General features: G+C 38.4%; 1 protein-coding gene and 1 long non-coding RNA gene across 2 annotated transcripts in view; one reads left to right on the top strand and one right to left on the bottom strand.

Annotated features, from left to right (window-relative positions):
• The window catches only part of LOC146319284 (uncharacterized), a 91,030-nt gene that overhangs the window by 17,266 nt on the left and 54,261 nt on the right, over positions 1–19,503 (bottom strand). The window contains exon 2 of the long non-coding RNA XR_014771538.1: positions 7,558–7,662. This is a non-coding gene — a long non-coding RNA (uncharacterized LOC146319284). The remainder of the gene's footprint in view (positions 1–7,557; positions 7,663–19,503) is intronic.
• Positions 1,440–5,232, top strand: msx2b (muscle segment homeobox 2b). Its single transcript, XM_084729880.1, has 2 exons — positions 1,440–1,960; positions 4,054–5,232. The coding sequence occupies exons 1-2, from the start codon at positions 1,564–1,566 to the stop codon at positions 4,506–4,508; spliced, it is 852 nt and encodes a 283-aa protein (XP_084586006.1). The 5' UTR covers positions 1,440–1,563; the 3' UTR covers positions 4,509–5,232.

Raw genomic sequence — 19,503 nt, 5'->3', positions numbered from 1 at the left:
AGAGGAAACATGAGGTCAACCTGTGTCGTCACAGTGTTTTTGAAGAAATCTTGATTTTCACTGAACAAAGTTAAGCTGCAGCTACCTGTAAAGCTTTTTACACACGAGTCAAAACATTTTTATTTCATTAAAAAAAACAACAGAAAATACAGGAAAGATTTATTAATAATTATACAATAGCAGTTGTAGTTCCCTCTTTACTATTCATTAAAAAACATTTGAAATTATTTACAGTAAACTGGTCTAAGAGATAAAACACAAACTCAGACAAAACACAAACTAAGCTGCCACTGTTTGAAGAAGTGTTGATCTAGTTTGAATTGAATAAATAAAGATGAAATTTAACATATTCTTTTTAAACATATATAATGTTTTTCAAAATTCTACCTTCATGGGGAGCGAGGACCTCAACAAACCACCTCAATGACCATACTACAGTCTAAAAGTACTCCATCACAAATAAAAGTGCTGAACTCAAAATGTTACTTAAGTAAACGTATATAAGTATTAACAGCAAACTATACTTACAGTATCAAAAGTAAAAGTACTCACTATGAAGAATGGCTCATTTCACACTGTTATCCTATTATGGAATATTATTCTGTTTAATACTAATGAATACAGCATTTTCATAAGATAAAAACAGAAACTATACAAGAGCGATTACACTCTGCAGCAGCAGAACACACAGTACTGATCCTGTTGTACTTCAACTAATAGTGCAATGCAATCTCAAGCAATTTTGTTCATTGTGTAGTTTGTCAATGTAGAGCAAATTTTAGAAATGTTGTATAGTAGATTAGTTTTGTAGTATAATGTTGCGTTATATTATCAGCATATCATACGTTTTTTGATGTAAGAAATGGGCCTAACTAATCACTTTAAGCGTCAAATAAATGTTGTGGGTTAGAGTACAATATTTTCCTCTGAAATATAGTAGAGTCAAGTATAAAGTACCACAAAATGGAAATGCACAAGTGAAATGCAAGTATGTCAGAGATACCTACAAGACTTATGTACATGCACTACGTTTTTTTTTTTTTAAAGAAACGATTATTGTCAATTAATCCGTCACTCATTTTCCCAATTAATTGATTAGTTCTTTGATCCCATAAAATGTCAGAAAATTGTGAAAAAAAAAAGATGACGTCTGAAAATGTCTTGTTTTGACCTCAATCCAAATATATTCAGTTTACTGTCAAAGAGATGGAAAATGTTCACATGTACGAAGCTGGAATCTGAGAATTTTTCCTTTTTTCTAAAATGCTGGCGATTAATTTAAAAGTTTCAAACTAATTTATTGGCCCGATCGTTGCAGCTGTGAAATGCGGCTCTTTACATCCTAGCAGTGTACCTTCCGTTTCCGACCGTCCATGAAGGCAACATCTGTTCACTCATAAACACTTAGGGCGGCAGTGATTGGTCAAAGTTGAGCCGTGTCAACGTGCTGCGTCTACATACTGCTACATCCTACTTGACAGCTACTTAATAACATTACACTGTGTGGAGCGGCTCTCACCTGGCTGTCTGTCCTCTGACTGGACTTTTTTTTTTCTTCTTCATATGAGACCTGAGGCAGAGATGTCTTCTCAGGACACTGTGAACGACTTGGGCTGCAGTTCATCCGAGGAGGACAGTGGCAACCGAGCGGACTTGGTAGAGGAGGCGGCGGAGGAGGAGAAGACATCTCCGGTGGAGGTGCGTCGGCGTCACCCGTTCAGCGTGGAGGCGCTCATGTCCGGGAGGAAGACGGAGGACAGAGAGTCCGCCGCCTGCTGTAAACCGTCGGTGTCCCCTCTGGCTTTAAACTCTCTGTATCTGTGCCGGGAGACGTGCGGTCTCCCCGGGGGAAGCAGGAAGGGCTTAACGGCTGCGCCTTCATCCCCGGTGAAATCCGAGGCATCGGAGTCAGAGGAGTGCGCACCGTGGGTCACCAACGGCGCGTTTTCCACACAGCCTCGTAAGTTTACCTCACACCATGATGAAGCATGTTCAAACTCCTGTATCACTGTAAGACTTTAAAAGCTACCACAATGAGTTTAAAACTGGCTATGAAACAGTCTCAGTTTTTAACGTGACCTGCAGGAGTGGTTCTTTCTGTACAGTGAAATCAAATGAAACCAGCCTGTTTACATTTTGCACAGGCAGCGTTAGCCAGTTAAAAAAAGCAGGAGGGGATTTTTATTTAGCCTATTTTATTTTTGACGTCATATTTTGTGGTTATTATGGTGGAAGCACGCTTTTGTCTAAAGGAGCCGAAGTTAAGTTACCTTGAAGTTTGAACAAGTAGCCTACATGTGGAAGTTTGGTTGAAAAGGACTCACTCTTTATTTATTCTCAGCCAGATCTGCAGTTGCAGTTAACTGTACAATGCTAAACTTCGTCTCACTTTTGTTATTTTTTTTTGCTATGTTTGAATGTGTTCATAGATATGTACAAAGTGTGTATTTCTATAATTTTGAAATGTAATAAGCTGTCTGGAGAATACCACTTTGCAAACCCTAGGAGGATTTTCACGCAATTCCCCTCTTCTTCTCTTATATTTTCTTGTAACTATTACAGAAAAATCTATGTGTAAAAGAACAGGCTGCACCAATGAATTGATTATTAAGCATTTATTAAATTAACTATTTAACTATTTTGATAATCAATTAATCATTTAGAGTTGTGTTTTAATAAAGAAATGTCCAAATTCTCTGATTTCAGCTTCTCAAATGTGAATATTTTCTAGTTTCGTTACTCCTCCGTGGCAGTAAACAAAACGGTTTGGGTTGTGCACAACAAAACAAGACATTTGAGGATGTCATCTGGGGTCTAATAGTGACATTTTCACCATTTTTTCTGATGTTTTATGAACCAAACAGCCGATCGATTAATCGAGGAAATAATCGACCAATTAATTGACTAAAAATAATCATTAGTTACACCCCTACAATCCAGTTATAATAATTATTTGCTCATAGTGAACAATTTTTATTACTATAAGTGGTTTCCACTGTACCAAACGTTACCTCATGGAGTCACAGATGTATTATGGGAAGTCTGAGGCCTGTCAGCCACTTTGAGGTAGTTTGTCATGTCATGACACTTATATAATTCACCTATATATAAAAAAACATTGATCGCACAGAACTAAATGTGCTTCTATTCAGCAGCACTAAAAATCTGAATCAACTGTTATATTGAAAAACAATCTACACGTAAATCTTTCAGAGGAGAGGAGATGTGGTTGAGAAGAAAAACACCAAAAATTTCTCACCAAGACTGAATGTTGGAAACAGGTGCTGCTACTATTAATTGAGAAAATAATCAACATATCAATCGATAATGAAAATAATTGTTAGTTGCAGCCCTAATCTACTGGTCTGATTTTCTACCAGCTGAGCTGCAATAATATTTCCAGTCTGACAGAGTTGTTTAAAGAAAGGCACACAGTAGATAAAGATATGAGCCTGTGCAAAGTAAACCACTACTGTAAATCACTCAGATATTCAGTATTTGAGTGGTTTACTGTGTGAGGAAGTACTTTCAACACATCAACATATGTGGTATAACCGAGATCCACTTTGTAGTTTTAAAGGGACTACAAGGAACTTTCATATTTTGTTGATTTTAGAGGCTCCTGTGGACAAACGCCATGGCATTTCCACTGTAATAACCACAAAATGTGACGTCAAAAGTAAAATTATTTAAATAAAAATGTCCTCCTGCTTCTTTATAAGAAGGTACTCACTGTAACTTTGTTTGGGAAAAGCTTGTTTCATCTGATTTCTAGACCCAGTGGAAGGCACTAAGAACTGTACAGAAATAGCTTCTTCTCATTAACTTATGTAGGTCATAGATAGACATCTGTATTAAAGTGAGGATGTTTCATAACCAGTTAAAACTCATGGCAGTAGCTTTAAGTTCAATTAATTTAGCCATTTTTGTTGAACTGTAGCTAACTGATTAGCATCCTATAAGAACGACTCTCAAAATCCACAATAAATCAATAAAATTCAAAATGAATTAATCTAATCCTCATTCTTAAATCTTTACTGTGTCTTCTGCCAGGTCACGTAAGTCCCGCCTGTCCACTGAGGAAACACAAGACCAACCGAAAGCCCCGCACTCCCTTCACCACGTCCCAGCTGCTGGCGCTGGAGAGGAAGTTCCGGCAGAAACAGTACCTGTCCATCGCCGAGCGGGCTGAGTTCTCCTCCTCCCTGACCCTGACAGAGACGCAGGTGAAGATCTGGTTCCAGAATCGCCGGGCTAAAGCCAAGAGGCTCCAGGAGGCCGAGCTGGAGAAACTCAAGATGGCCGCCGACGCCAAGACGGCGGCGGTGGCGGCGGCGGCTGCCGGAGGTTTGCACCCCGGCTTTACGTTACCGCTGTCGCTGGGCGCCATGTCGCTGTACGGACAGACGTACTCTGCCTATCACCAGCACCACAGACCCATACTGCCCATCTCACCTTTAGGACTGTACGCTGCTCCCCTGGGCTACAGCATGTACCACCTATCATAAAACTGGAAATATCTCTGACTTGTGTTTCCAAGGATTCCCAAAAAAGGACACAGAGGACATGTGGCTGATGTTTGAAAAAAAAAAAAAAGATCAATGTTTTTAATATATCTACTGCACAAGGAGTGTTTGAACTTTTAAAGCACTTCAAGTCAAATTAAAAATCTATTTTTTCCACAGAGGATAAAAAAAAAAACAACTTAGATGTCCTCTTGCCCCTTTGGACTGCCTGTTTACATGCCTGGTCTGTGTGAGGAGGGGCACGACTGTCCAGCTGTTTATAAGTGTTTACTTCTGCAATAATTGAGCTGGGTGAGGACTTGCACTGGGCACAATAACACAACGTTTCACTGAAGCCTTTCTCTTCTTTCGATAGAGTGCCTTGTGCTGGGCCTTAATATCAAGACACTTTGTACTCGTGTATGGATGATGAGTGTTTGACCAACTCAGGCCAAATTAAACATATCACGGAAAGGGTCTGCTTTGGAAACTAAAACTAGGGCCTGACCAATACTGGATTTTTAGGGCTGATACAGATATTAGGGAGTAAATAAAAAAAAAAAAAAATCTATGTATCGGCTGATATTCTTCATACAGAATATAATATACAAAATATAGAATATATACATAAACACACCGTTTTTGTAATGATTCTTGAAAAGTGGTTTACAGTTGTAATTGAGGCAAGATATTTTCCAGTTTAACAATAAACTTTATTGTCTAAAATTATATCAGGGCACTGAGACAGTAAACTTTCACCTGTATTTTTAATACTCTATAAATAACTATGAATAAACAAATATAGAAAAAGTTTTTTTTATAACTGGCTGTAAAAAACATTCTTAATTTAATACTGATGCCTCCATATGACCTACTTAAGCAAATAAGGCCATCAGAGAGAAGACTGGGTATTTCTACATAGTTATTCCCCTTGAAATTAGATTAAATGAGCCTGTGTTTACATCTTCCCAGCCTGATTCACAGTGAGTTGTACGTTAGCTAGTTAAAAGCAACAGGGAGGTCATTTAAATTTAGATAATTTTATTTTTGATGTCATATTTTGTGGTTCAGTCAGCGCAGTATGAAAAGTCCTTGTGGTAGCTTTAATAGACTGTTTTAAACCATCGTGGATTGGCTGGAAAATGCAGCCACGATTTTAAAGTTTGATTTAGATAATTTTCTGTTTGAAGTTATATTTTGTGGCTGAGGAAACAATGCCGCTTTCGACCACAGGGGGCTCCAGAATCAACTAAGTAGAAAATTCCTTCTAGTAGCTTCAAGAAAAAGGATCAAGTATAAACAAGATGCTGCCTGTAAAGCTAAGAAATAAAAAACGTATTATGTGCTGTTAAAAAAAAGGTTTTCATATACAACATATATAGACCAATATACCTGTGATAGGCTGATATCAGGCTGTAATATCACTTTTCAAAACACTTCATTTTAACCCTCAAATTATACAGAAAAATGAAAACTTTACACAATTGTAATTTAAACTTTTTTCATCCTTTATCTCTCGTAGCAATAAGAATAAAAGATTTTCATCCCTCCGTTATTTCCTTACCATGCATTTATATATTTATTCTCTTTGGAATATCATAATGCTGGAAATGTATGAATGCCTTATGTTGTGTATTTATGATTGGTTGTGAGAATATGGTACTAAATTTCTGACCACATATGTATTTATATTGTTCTTCCTGAACGTCCCTTTGAAAGGGCCTACATTGTGCTATGCAGTTTATATATAAATATTTTTTCCACCAATGTTTATCGTTTAAATGAACAAAACAATTAAAGCCTTTCAGACTGTTTCTTTTAAATAAATGACATTTAATTTTATGTGTAAAGAAATAAAATAGCAATCTTTCAACAAAAAAAGCATATTTTACATAATTTGCCCGTGAAACCAGCTGTTATAGTGATTTTTTTTCTCTTTACAGCTGCTCCTTGTTCATGTGTGTGTGCCAGTGTGCGTGCGCGTGTTTGTGTGGTTTAATCCCATGTCTGTGTTTCCCACCAGAAAGTGGTCAGGTTCAAGGCAATGTTTGACAAACCATAAATGGCACCCATAAATTATCCAACTTCACAGATAGTTCCCGTTATTACTGAGCTGTCGTCTACCGCACTGGTCAAACTTGAGCGTAAAAACACTTTTATAATGAGGTTTTGTTTGTACAGAAATACAGTGTTTTGTCTCTCTGGCAATCATTATCTCTGTATTTATGACCCCTACTGAGTTATTCACGTTTCACAACGGTAGCGTGAGAACTCACAACAGCATTTATCTCCATAATAGGTGGGTGTGTTGGCAATTAGGGATAAACAACGTGAAATTGCTGTCTGTAGTTTTGTCAAATCTTTAGATTACTAAATCTCACCAGCAACTTTTACTGTTTATTTAACTGGAAAGAATCCATATAAGGTGGTGGAGGTGTTAATGTTCATTTGTTTAATATTAGCTTGCTTACACACCAACAACTTTGCCTCGTTAGGAGATTTGTTACTGCTTCTCATCAGCATCATGTTCTTCCTGCCTCGTTAAACTTAATATTAATGACTGAGGTTTGAAATTAGCCAAATTCTACCAGACCTCTGCAGCTTAGCGCCGGTTTTACAGAGCCGCAGGGCGAGTTTGATGGCTGCAAATAGGTGCCTGTGCTTTGTTACAATTATAAGAGCAGCTTACAACTTCCGTGTGACTTTGATGTAACGAGGAAATCGTTTATAGGCAGCAGCATTTTTATGAGGTTCCCCTTTAATCAGAACAAGGCGCGGAGGGAAATGGCAGGCAAAGCAAGTAGCTTACACAGGGAAGCAATCAGCCTAATGAAGTGCAGATTGGCCGGAGTGGCTCTGAGTCTCTTGTGAAACATCAAGTTTGGCGCTGCTTACTGCAGGGGTGTTGTGTTTCAGTGGTGAATTCAATAAATCCTCCGTCTTTTCGCTTGCAGAGTTGTCACTTGCACTGGGTTTCTGTTTTTGTCACTGTTGGCTGCTGTTTATCTGACAGTGATTACTGGACATGTCTGTGGTTTTGCATGTTACTTACTGTAAAGACAACATGTGACTGGGCTCTCCTCTGCAGGTCATGTGCTTGTCTCCTGCCTCCTCTAGTGGCTTTCTGTAGTATAGCATCATGGGAAAAACCTCTCGTCTTGTTGCCCATAGAGAAAAGAAGGAAAAAAAAGAATTGGTTTTCAGGCTGATACTGACAAACAAAACCCAAAATGCTTAGGTAATAAAAAGATGTCCTTTGAACTGAATAATATTTGGAAAAAAAACTATTTTAACATGCCCAATTTATGCTGAAATGCAGGCACTAAGAGGCAAAACGAATCACTCATTCTTGAAAATTGGGACAAAGCCGTATTTTGTGCAGGTTTAGATTTTTTCCCCTTTCGTTATGGTGTAAAAATAAATTCAAACTCTTGCCTGTTAAACTCTGTACATATCTGATAGCAATATTTTTTTTCTTGCATTTGTCGAAAAATAGAAAGCTTACCAATTCTTGAGCAGTATTCTTGCCTTTTTTGAAAGCCTGAAGTGAGACAGGGGTCCTTAGGGTGTAGCTAAAACTTTTTATGCCTGATTAAAAGGCTGACAGAAATCTGGGACACAACTTTACTGAATATGTAGAGAGGCAACATGTTCATAATAATTTAAAAACAAAGATGATTATAATAGCACATTTATGGTATCAGTAGGTATTGTTAATTTTAGATAAAGTTTTCGGGCACAGAGCAAGTTTAGTTTTATATAGTATATATTTCCCTATCCAAAGAGTACCTCAAACAAAGAGTCCAACTCCTACCCAAGCATTTTTTGATTTACACATTTTTACACTAAGTGAATGCAAAACTCACTTTAGACCTACAACAATGATAAATGAAACTTTAAATGTTAAAAAGAAACCCTTATTTATTTCATTTTTTTTTTTTCAAAGCCACAGGGAGCCACTGAAAAGAGGCAAAAGAGACACATGTGGCTCCGGAGCCACATTTATTTCAGGGTTGTCTGCAGTAAAGGATAGTCTCGGGGATATTACAAAATATTAAAAAATAGTTTGGGTTAGAACTCAAAATAGCTGTTGAACTCCTCCTCGTGGTACTTTTGGCCGTCGTCATACTCCTGAATCCTCCTGCTTGAGGTGGTGAAATTAGTTTGCTGTATTACCCCCTTTGTTGTTTCAGCCTTGTTGCCCCTCTCACATATTACTGCGGTTTGTTATAAATCTGTCTTCACAAAGCTTTCTAGTACAAAGACCTGCTTCTGATGAAATTCTAAGAAGATTCTTAGAATTGTGACATAACGATTTCCCTGAAAGTTAAGAAAAGAACCTGGTAATGATGACGGTTATTCACAAAGCATCTTAGCCCGTAAAAGAGCTTCTAAGGTGGAAAAACTGTTAGGGGTGGAGGAGGACTTTTAACAGGCTTAAGAGTTTCTTTAGCAGAGGAGAAAAAAAGAAAAGAGAAGAGAAGAGAAGGCATTCACGACATTTCCCCCATTTTTATCAAATATATTAAGTACTAAAACTGCCAGTATGATAAATAAACGTAAGCAAATAAATATATCAACTATCAGCATTGAAAAGGCTTCAGTGCAAGTAAGCCTGCACGATACTTAAATTATGGTTTACAGTTTATTCAACTGAGATCTTTCTTAAATAGTATTCACAAGTTAATAGAGACTACTTTTAAAGTGTGTGTCATACCTAGCAGTGCCCACTATTTCTAAGAGCATTTTTGTCTTTTTTTCTTTTTGATCAACCAATCACATTCTTTAAAAGCATGTGTCACACCTAGCAATGAGGACAACCATACCTCCTAACCAAAATCAAATTTTCTGTCCATTCCTTACTCAAAGTTACTCTGAAAGTTTTTCAAAAGCATTCCTAAGCGTAAACGTCTTTTGTAACGAAAGCACTTCCACTGTACTGAAGTCGCTCCCCTTTTTTAGAACTAACTCCTCCACCATGAAGCCAGTGGTTTGTTGTTGCTGTCTGCTCTGTCAAGTTGTTGTAATAGTGCCATTATCACAATATATGATGTTTCTTAGCATGAAAAGATTCTGATGATACAATACGGCACACGTCTACTAATATTCATCAGTATGACAAATCTTACAACCTAATTTACAGAACCAGTAGGCCACCAGAGTTTGTTTTTTTTTTCTTCCGGAAGAGTAAGTCAGGCTCTCCTCACCTTTTTTACACATAATACAAACACAACTGACTCAATGAGAGGCCTTTAACGCTCAGCTCACCTCCAGCAGTAGATGCAAAAGAAGCAAAGGATGATTGAAATGCTGTGCCACAATGATACGGATGCATTTTGTCAGCGAAACTCAGCAGAGCTCACAGCTGGATGAACAGCCCTGTGCGTTTGAAAAATATTAATGTGTATTTGCAATATATTCTTACCAGTCTAATGTAATTTCTTCTCTCTCTTTCAGAACACAGAACAGTAATTATCATTCTCTGCTGCTGCTGATTTGTTCTCTTTTAAACTTGTTTACAGACACTAATGAAGCCTTGGGCAGAGCCTCCCAGAAACAAAGAGAACCCTCCTGTGACTTTCCATCTACAGTCTAGGACACAATACACAAGAATAAATCTGTTGTTGTTTGTGTGTGTGTGTGTGTGTGTGTGTATGTGAGAGAGAGTGTGTTTTTGTGTGTGTGGCCTTTGGAAACATCCCTCGAGAGCCGCACAGTAGCAGATGTAGGGAAACTGCTCGGAGGAGGCCAGTGGAAGAGGAGGGCGGCCAAAGCTTCTAAAGATTAAGCTGGACACACACACACACACACACACACACACACACACACACACACACACACACACACACACACACACACACACACACACACACACACACACACACTCTCTCTTAAATAATGCCTGGTTTCTATCCTCTTTCACTGATTTCTGGGAAACATCTTTGGAAAGTCTCTGTCTCATTACATGTAACTAGTCACATGTAAGTAGTCAGTCAGTGCCAGTATCCTATTAGACCAGTGTTTCATAGACTTTACACCGCATATCACCTCAGAAAAGATTGAGCTCTCCAAGTACCACCTCGCTGATCTGCAGCCTTTGTTCACAACACACTGTGATACAACAAAGTACTTTTAAAAAAGCTTTTACTTTTTTGTCACTTTAATTCAACATTTTCAGAAATATTTTTAGTTCTAACAAGCAATTTTAAAGAAAATACCTTGATGTAAGTGGTAGCTACAGGCCTGCTACTACTGAAAACTCACCAGCAGTGTCTCTGAAATAATGATGTCATTCAAGCTTAAAAAATGACGAGCAGACACACAGCAAATACAATGAATCATAGACACCCATATTGCAACATGCATCTTCCCGAGAAGGATTATTGATTTGTTCACGCATGTTGATGTTAACTGGTTCCAAACCAGTCGATGAGAAGATTCAATGCTGTATCAATTCTCAATCTTAGCAGATTTAAATGTGTTGCTTCAGTTGACTCTTAATATGGTTTCATATTCTGCATTCGTGATGTAAACACAGTTAAACGTCCAAATTCCAGTGAAATCTTCATTTTAGAGCTACCAACCCTGTTCCAAAGTAGTTGGGATGCCATGTATCAGCAAGCAACTGATGCAAAGTGGAAAAGTGCGCTGTGGTCCGACGATTGTTTTTGTAAATCATGGACGTTGTGTCCTCCAGGCTAAAGAGGACATCCAGCTTGTTACCAGCGCAAACTTCCAAAGCCAGCATCTGTGTTGGTACAGCGGTGTGTTAGTGCCCATGGCATCATGGGTAAGTGTCACATCTGTGAAGGCCACACACACAGGTTTTGGAACAAAACATGCTGCCGTCCAGACGACGTCTTTTTTCATAGATGCCCCTGCTTATTTCAGCAAGACACATTCTGCACGTGTTACAACAGAGTGGCTTCGTAGTAAAAGAGTTCAGGTACCAGACTCACCTGCCTGCAGTCCAGACCTGTCTCCCACTGAAAATGTGTGGTGCATTATGAAGCGTAAAATACAACAACCAAGACTTTGCACTGCTGAGCATTAGAAGCTGTATATCAAGCATGAACGGTAAAGAATTTCGCTTTTAAAACATCAACAATTAATGTCCTCAAAAGGTGAAGTAACCCAGTGATAAACATGACCCTGCCACAACTTTTCTGTAATATGTTGCAGGCAGCAAATTCAGAATGAAAAGTTAATCTGTCTGAGCATTAAATGTCTCCTCTCTGTACTGTACTCAATTGAATATAGGTAAAAAGTTTTCGTAAATCACTGCATTCTGTTTTTATTTATGTTTTGGGGTTTATACCACAAGGAACTTTGATATTGTGTTGATTTTGCAGGTGGTAGTGTTTCAACTCTAATAACTACAAAATATATAAGAAAATAATCTGCAGAAAAATCTCCTGCTTCTTTTTTAGCTGTTAAAAAGTTTGGGAAAATGTAATCATAGGCTCTTTTAGTCTGTGTGTTGTAAATCATTTCATCTAATTTTCAAGGGGAGTCCGACTTAATGGCAGGCCTTAAGAATAACTAAACAGACAGTCTAGTCCCTGATGGTGCTGTTTGTTTATGTAGGTCAAATAGAGGCATCAGTATTGAAATGAGACTGTTTTATAAGCAGTTAAAAACTCCTTGTGGTGAGTTTAAATGAGCCACACATTTATAGATTAGGTACTTTGTCTCTCTCTGTGGGAGCTCCTGCCTCTGTTTATAAAGAACTCCAACTAACTGCATAACAACAAACACTGAGAGGCAGAATATGGATTTGTTCGGAGCGCAAACATGGAGAAAATATACACACACAGACAAACATAAAGATTAGATAATTTGCCAGTCCGATGATTAATTTTAAACAGAGCATATCTTGTTCTGTACATGAGCAGCCACTTCAGAAATGTTATAAAATGACAACATTGGCAGATGCTTTAATGATGCTCTTAAATGAGACGGATCTACACTTTAACAGTATATATAATACTCCTCCTCATTCTCAGTGAAGCTTAAATTCATCTCTCAACTATTGTAAAATCGAACCTCAAACAGGCCTCTAAAAGCGCTGCTAAATGGCCATTCATATCACTTAAGCTGAACCCTTTGGACGTCATGAATAAGCCGTTGATGCAAATGCAATGTTCGCTGATCTGAAACCACAGAGGCCTCTCAGCCGATCATTCATGCACTTGGAAGAACACAGAGAAAGTTACGGGAAGAGACTGATGCTGATTTTGAGATTTCGATTGGTTTTGAATGAGTGTCCTCACAAAAAAAACCTTTGAGTGTCTGTGGTAAAGAAGAAGATTCTGAGCGAGGACGCATAACGCTGCTGTTCGTGGGATCACCAGTGCAGAGAAATGCACATGACATGCGTAAAGAATGATTTCCAGAGAAAGTTCGATAATGTGTTGAAATTTTATAAAACAGATGATATTATAAAGTCTCTGACATGTTGGAAAGCTTGTAAATATGTTTTCAGTTTTTATTTTAGATCATAAGGCTGTGGCGCCCTTTCATCATGACGTGGCACTCAGCCTGAAGGAGCAGCTTGCAGACGTCTCTATTTTCCATTCAGTGCCATTTCCACTGTGTAACAAAATATATTAATGTGGACAACACCACAGTGGTCCTCTGGCATACGCAGGCAGATACATCGTCTGTCAGCAGAGTCAGTAAAAACATAATACACGGAGAGATGAACAGAGTGTGATGGCCCTCAGTAACATTTCACACTGGTACAATGAATCTAAAAAATACACACAAAGTTCTTTACTGACTGCAAATGAGAAAAAACAAAACAAAACAGAGGATCTGGAGAAGGATTCAGAAAAAAAAAGACACCTGAGATGTGGACTGGATCAGGGTCACAGCCTGTCAGTCCCTTTGTCCCAAAAATCATCAATTCGGAGTCAGAGACGTCCTTCATGCAGCGTATACTCATTCAAATTCTTTATTGTTGTATGCACAAAAGTGAATCAGTCATTGGCAGTTACATCCTTAGTCCTCAGCCTCATATTGCTCATACAATGTGTATACAAAAAAAAAAGAAAACTGTGCAAATAAACCACCATAATCACCATAACATTTTCTGCTGCTATTATAAGACTGAGTGATTTCAGCTCGACCACCAACAGCAGTTGTGTTGGAAACTCAAAAGGACAGTTCACCCCAATCAAAACGACTTGCAGTTTCTTTATCTAGATTGTTTTGGTGTGATTTGCCTCACTTTGGTGACATCAGTTGTAGAGATGTCTGTTTTCTCTCCAATATAACGGCACTCAGCTTGTGGTCCTCAAAGCTAAAATAAATAAATAAATAAATAAATGAATAAATAATGATAATAAAACTAATAATAAAATTGGAAAATTTAAAAATTTAACACATGCAGTTTCATCTAGAAACCATTTTCTTCTTACAATAGAAAGAACTACTTTCTTTCTGGTACAAAGTATAAAATTGACCACAACAAGGTCTGTGGATTATCTTGTGTAAGTCATGATTTCTGAAAAGAGACACCACATTGTGTCATCTAGTCATCTGGTTCCATTACACTGGAGACAAGGCAGCCATCTCTACTGTCAATATCTTCAAAACTCTGCAGCTCACATCAAAACAATCTAGATGGATAAATCACACTACAGGTAGGAGGAAAGTTATGTAAGTTTGATTTGAGTCATTTGACTCATAAATGTATAACAATCAGACACACACACACACACACACACACACACACTTCTGTATTTTTATGACCTTAGCAAAGAAACAGAATGGGACACACACAGATGAATCTCCTGTAAAAGACAGTGAGGATGAAGTACCCTTTTCATCCAGTAGGCGTCACTATAGCAACAAGGTTCAGCAGGGGCAGCCTCACGTGTGCATCAATGAAACCTAACCAAGCCAGCGGCCATCCAAAAAAAGACTGCTTTAATTCAGCTGCCGTTCTTAAAATAGAGCAAAACCAGACTGAATTACATCTGACTTGTCAATGGTCTAAAAAAAAAAAAAACCCAAACAAACAAACAAATAAACAGGAGATCTTCTTCTCTGAGCTGCTTGTGCCAGTTATGAATTTCAGAGTGCGCCTATCTGGAGTTATTTTTGTTGAATAGTGAGATGAAAATAAGTGCGGTCTTTAAAAATGCAAATGATGCTGCAGAGGGAGAAGAGAACACACCGAACAATATGGGAGTGTATAAATATGCCAGACACCTGTTTACGCAGCAGACTGCCTCCCTACAAGTGTTTGAGGGAGTGTGTGTGGATGTATGCGGCTGCGGGGATGCCTTTTGCATCCATAAGTATTTTTGAGGGAGGGTGTGTGCACCCACCTGTGACTCCTGACATCCTCCAACCATTTAACCTTCACTACTTTATAGGAGAAGACAGAAGAGTTGAGCTGTCACAGACTGAGTGTGCCATATGTGCTACCACACACACACTCACACTCACACAAAGCACCACCGTAGCACCTTTTCTACATCACAAATTAATGTCAGAAAGTTACAGACTGACATTACCATGCAAAGACAGAGCTACACTCACATGCCACTGCAGTGCCCCCCCCCCCCCCTCTCTCACTTTATTTTTCTACCTCACACACACACATCCTCTCTCTCCCTGTCGTTGTCTTACAGAAGCTCACACACACACATACTTATGTTGTCACTGTGCAGCCACTTCATCTTCTCTTCATGAGCCTCGCTCACAGATGGTCAGAGGCCGTGCACCACCACGAGCTGATTAACTTTTGGCTAACAAAGAAGGCAATAAACATATAAATTCTAATTCAGCAGGTCAATAAAAACTGCTGCTCAGATAATGATGCTTCAGTCTTTTTTCACATCGCAACCTCTCAGATTGAATAGTCGAAATTTCACCTCAAAAAACACAAATAGCCTTGACTCCAACTGTGAAGTAGGATGCAGGCGGAAGTAACAAATTTACTCTCAATACAGTCGTCAAGTATTGCTCACAAATACATTTTTTATCTCAAAAGCAGTGCATGTATGCAGTTTTTTTAGTGCAGCTAAACCTGCTAATAAAGTAAATAAAATAAAAATGAAATAAAAATAGAAAATTGATCTTTTTATCATTGCCAGGAGAAGAGCTTATCTTCCCTTTTTTTCTGATGTGCACTGGAAAGTCAAGTCTCAGCTCATGTCTGCCCAGGAGAGCAGAGAGGAAGGCTTTAAAAGTGTTTTTGTATGGTATGGTTCAGGTAGGTGTGAGGATGTTTTGGAAGAATACAAGCACCCAATTAAAAACAGACATGTTTTTATGCACTGGATATGAACAAACGGGAGAAGAGCTGAACCACGTGCAGACCTTGGAGGGCTTTGTGGAGTGCAACACTTGTGGGATGATGTTCAGACAGGTGAGTTGAACAAGGAACTCTCTTATTATTGTGACTCTCTCTACAAGTAAGAACAGCCACTGCGTTGCCTAGCAACGTAACATATGCATTATTATTCTTATACAGAGGAATGCCCTCAAGAGTGATTCATCTCTCAGTAACATCAGCTCTGTGCCGTCTTGATCACGTTTAAATTATCTTGCAATCAGAGCCGGAAGGTTCATTCTGACACAAGAAAACCACAGAACACTGTCTCCTCAATCAACTTACAGGGTTTTTTTTTTTACTGCTGTGGTCACTGTGCACAATGTTCTAACTCAGACGCATCCACTTATTGGTAATAAATACATCATAAAACCCTTCATAAACCGCAGCAGCACACATGTTCCTGCGGTCTGGTTTATGTTGGACAAACTAAAAGAGCTTTGAAGATCTGAACACAAAACTGCAACACACACAAAACATGGATTATGCTCTTGCTCGGCATTATGTACAGGCTAACCATCGCTCTGCAGCGTCTTCATGATTCTGGGAAATGGGAAAGAAATATGGTGTGCAAAAAACGTGGTGCGCAAAAACCGTGCATGCTCTCCTTTTGCTGTGATGTGTGTGTTTGTGAGCTGTAGCTGCTGCTCCACATAAAGGAAAAGAAGAATAAGAGGAAAAAATCCAAGAAAATCATAATTTAAAGGCAACTGTCCTTATCTGTCACTGAGACAATTTTTCTTTCCTCTTAGAAAACTTTGAATTTTAGAAAGAAAAAATGTGGTATTTCAAAAAATGTTGAGTAAATTCATTAAAGTGGAAGTAAACAATTATTAATCTAATCTTTTCACTTGCAACCATTTAGATTTCAAGCACACAAATAATGACACATCGTGTTCACGCAGCTCACTATGAACAATCTGACTTTAAACTTGTTGCCCTGAAATTGAGAGTTTTCTTACCTTTTGTTTTTACAGTGAGGTCTATATTTTCTATACATCTCTTTCTGCCTTGGTGATGCTTCATTCTGCTGTGAAAGTAAGGTTATTTAATTTAAGTAGCCTAATATTGCTTATTCATTTATTTATTGTTGGTGATTGTCCTCCTTTCTTTAATTACGATAGATGATTTTCAGTTGTATGTACAGGCTGCTTTTCTGTTAGAGATGTTAACGATGAATGATTAATCGCTGTTAAGAATTTATCCAATTAAAAATGTATCATGCAATAATTAATCAATGACAGCATTTGTGAGCCATTTGACATTGTTTTGTCTGTCCGAGGCATTTGTTGAATAAGGAAATTTAAACTTATAATGAGAAAAAATAAGATGAGAAATAAACAAGACAAAACTGTTATTAATTGTCAATAGTGAATAAATTAATCTATTAGAATTTTATCATCATCATAAACCCCCACCCCTTTTTAAATTGTAACACAGTGACGATCATTTTACCTTTGTCTCAGTGCATGTCTTCACAAAGTTCTACTTTTAGTCACACTTCTTTAAAGTAACAGTATTTTAATCAAGTACAATATTATAATACTCTTTACATCCCTGTTATTATGACCCTTTAATAGTAAATAGCTCTCTCATGCCATCAGGCCTGTTGTGAATTGGGTTTGAGGCCATGTGATTTGCAGGCTGTTGAAGCCATATGATGTGTGAGAAAATAGCTGTGGGATAAACACTATTTATAGACTCACATGTATGATTTCATGTGATTGTGTTTCAGTTTCTCTCTTTCTCATTAGGAAGGATTACGCACATGGATCTGCACAGGCTCTAAAGGAACAGGGTCAGTAGGGGGGACACAGGTGACAAGTGTGCGCGTGTGTGTGCGCATTTATGTGTGTGCTACGGAAACACAAGCGCAAACGCGATGTGTGTGTGTGTGTATCTCCTCACATTGGCTTGCAAGACAAGAATTCACACGCTGCTCGTTCTTTCTCCATTTATATGAAATGATATGTTACAGTTATGGGGAGAATAAAAAGGGAGAGAAAGAAAGCAAATGTGTGTGTGTGCCCTCTTAAAATAAAATCATAAACGCTTCACTCCTATCTTCTCACAGCAGAACTGTTTTCGATTTAGAACAAAACCTGCACCGCTTAAGAACTCAAAATGATTGAGTTTTCATTAACTTAATCATCACTTGTTCTTGAGATTCAATCAAGAATCATCTTCAAATCTTCATGGTAGTGTCCTTGAATTTTGGAGGTCTACCAAGGACCAACACTTTCTAAGTTTCTCCATGCCCTCTCTCTCAGCCAATCACATCACTGCTCTCATAGCTCTGAAAAAGCTGTGCCAATCACAGTTAAACATGCAAACAGGAAGCTCAGGCTGAATGGTTCAACAACATGAACACAAATCTGCACCGCAAAGACAGATGCAGTATGATTTTCCATCACATACTTATAATAACGATAAATTGAAATAAAGTAACTGATTTGGTGGCATTTCAGCAATAATTCCAGTGTATCTCACCTCATGCATGGTCACATATATCACACAGCAGTGTTCGTTCAAGACTGTGTTTCTGGTATAAAGCCCTGTGAGCCCTGGAAACTGCAAGTCTCCCTCATAAAAAAGCAGAATATGGAGTTAAAACTGACCAATCTGATGAGTGTAGAGGTCTGTACAGCCTGGTGTTGCTTTCAGCCGATTTAATGAAGGTGAACACAGTGAAAGGTTGGACAGAACGGCATTGTGCTCTTCTCAAAGGTGGCAGATTAATTCATCATTCATCAACATATCATCGGTGCCCTTTTGACTCAGAAAGCATCTCTTGCTGAAAAACAATGACACGCTGTGTAGGACTGTTTTGCAACTTTTTCCAGTTGTGTTTTAGCATAATTTGTTCATCGGTATCACACTGTGACCCATAACACCTACGCTATTTTTCATCATCATTGCTGGCTGCATGGTATATGCTACTGCATTACCACTCATTTCAAATGAACCCCCAGTCATTTTGTCCTGTAATGAGGCCTGAGTTACTCTCTGTTCAAAAACTTTGATTTCAGGTAGTGCTGACTGGTAAATGTTTTCATTATCATTGCAGTATGAACATTCACAATAAACTGCAAAAGACTGGCTGAAATGCATTAAATAAGAAAAAATATTTTATTTACATGCACCATGCACTCACACTCAGCATGTGAATATTTGACGAATCACGTGGGGCCCTGAATACATGGGCTATGCAGCCACACCATTCGGCAAATCAGATAATGCCCCAGCTAGCCTCTAATTAACTGGTGTCAATTTAGTGACAACCACTGTCTTAATAAAAGATGGACACTGCAGCTCCACCTCCTTCATGGCATGAAACAGATACATAATCAAAACAGATATATCAGATGTGGTAAGAACTACCTAAAAAGGCCGAAACCATCTTTGGGAAAAGTTTATTTTACATGCACTTTGATGTTTTAGTTTGGTCCATGTCCTACCTATTAACATTTGGCAGGCAAGATTTATGACCTGCGCTGCAGCCAGCCACCAGGGACACTCAAGATGCTGTGTCTTCACTTTTGGGGAGCTAACATGTCGTCCACTTCTATATGCATGCAGTCAATGGTGGCGACTGTGAGGAAAGCTAGTATGATGGCTAATGAAGAAGAGAAGAGCGAGGATGTGGTTAAT

The sequence above is a fragment of the Lutjanus erythropterus genome, chromosome 11, assembly GCF_056507025.1.
Source record: "Lutjanus erythropterus isolate fLutEry1 chromosome 11, fLutEry1.hap2, whole genome shotgun sequence".
Taxonomy (NCBI): Eukaryota; Metazoa; Chordata; class Actinopteri; order Lutjaniformes; family Lutjanidae; genus Lutjanus; species Lutjanus erythropterus.
Note: the sequence above shows the minus strand (reverse complement) of the source record. Positions and strands in the feature narration are given on the sequence as shown.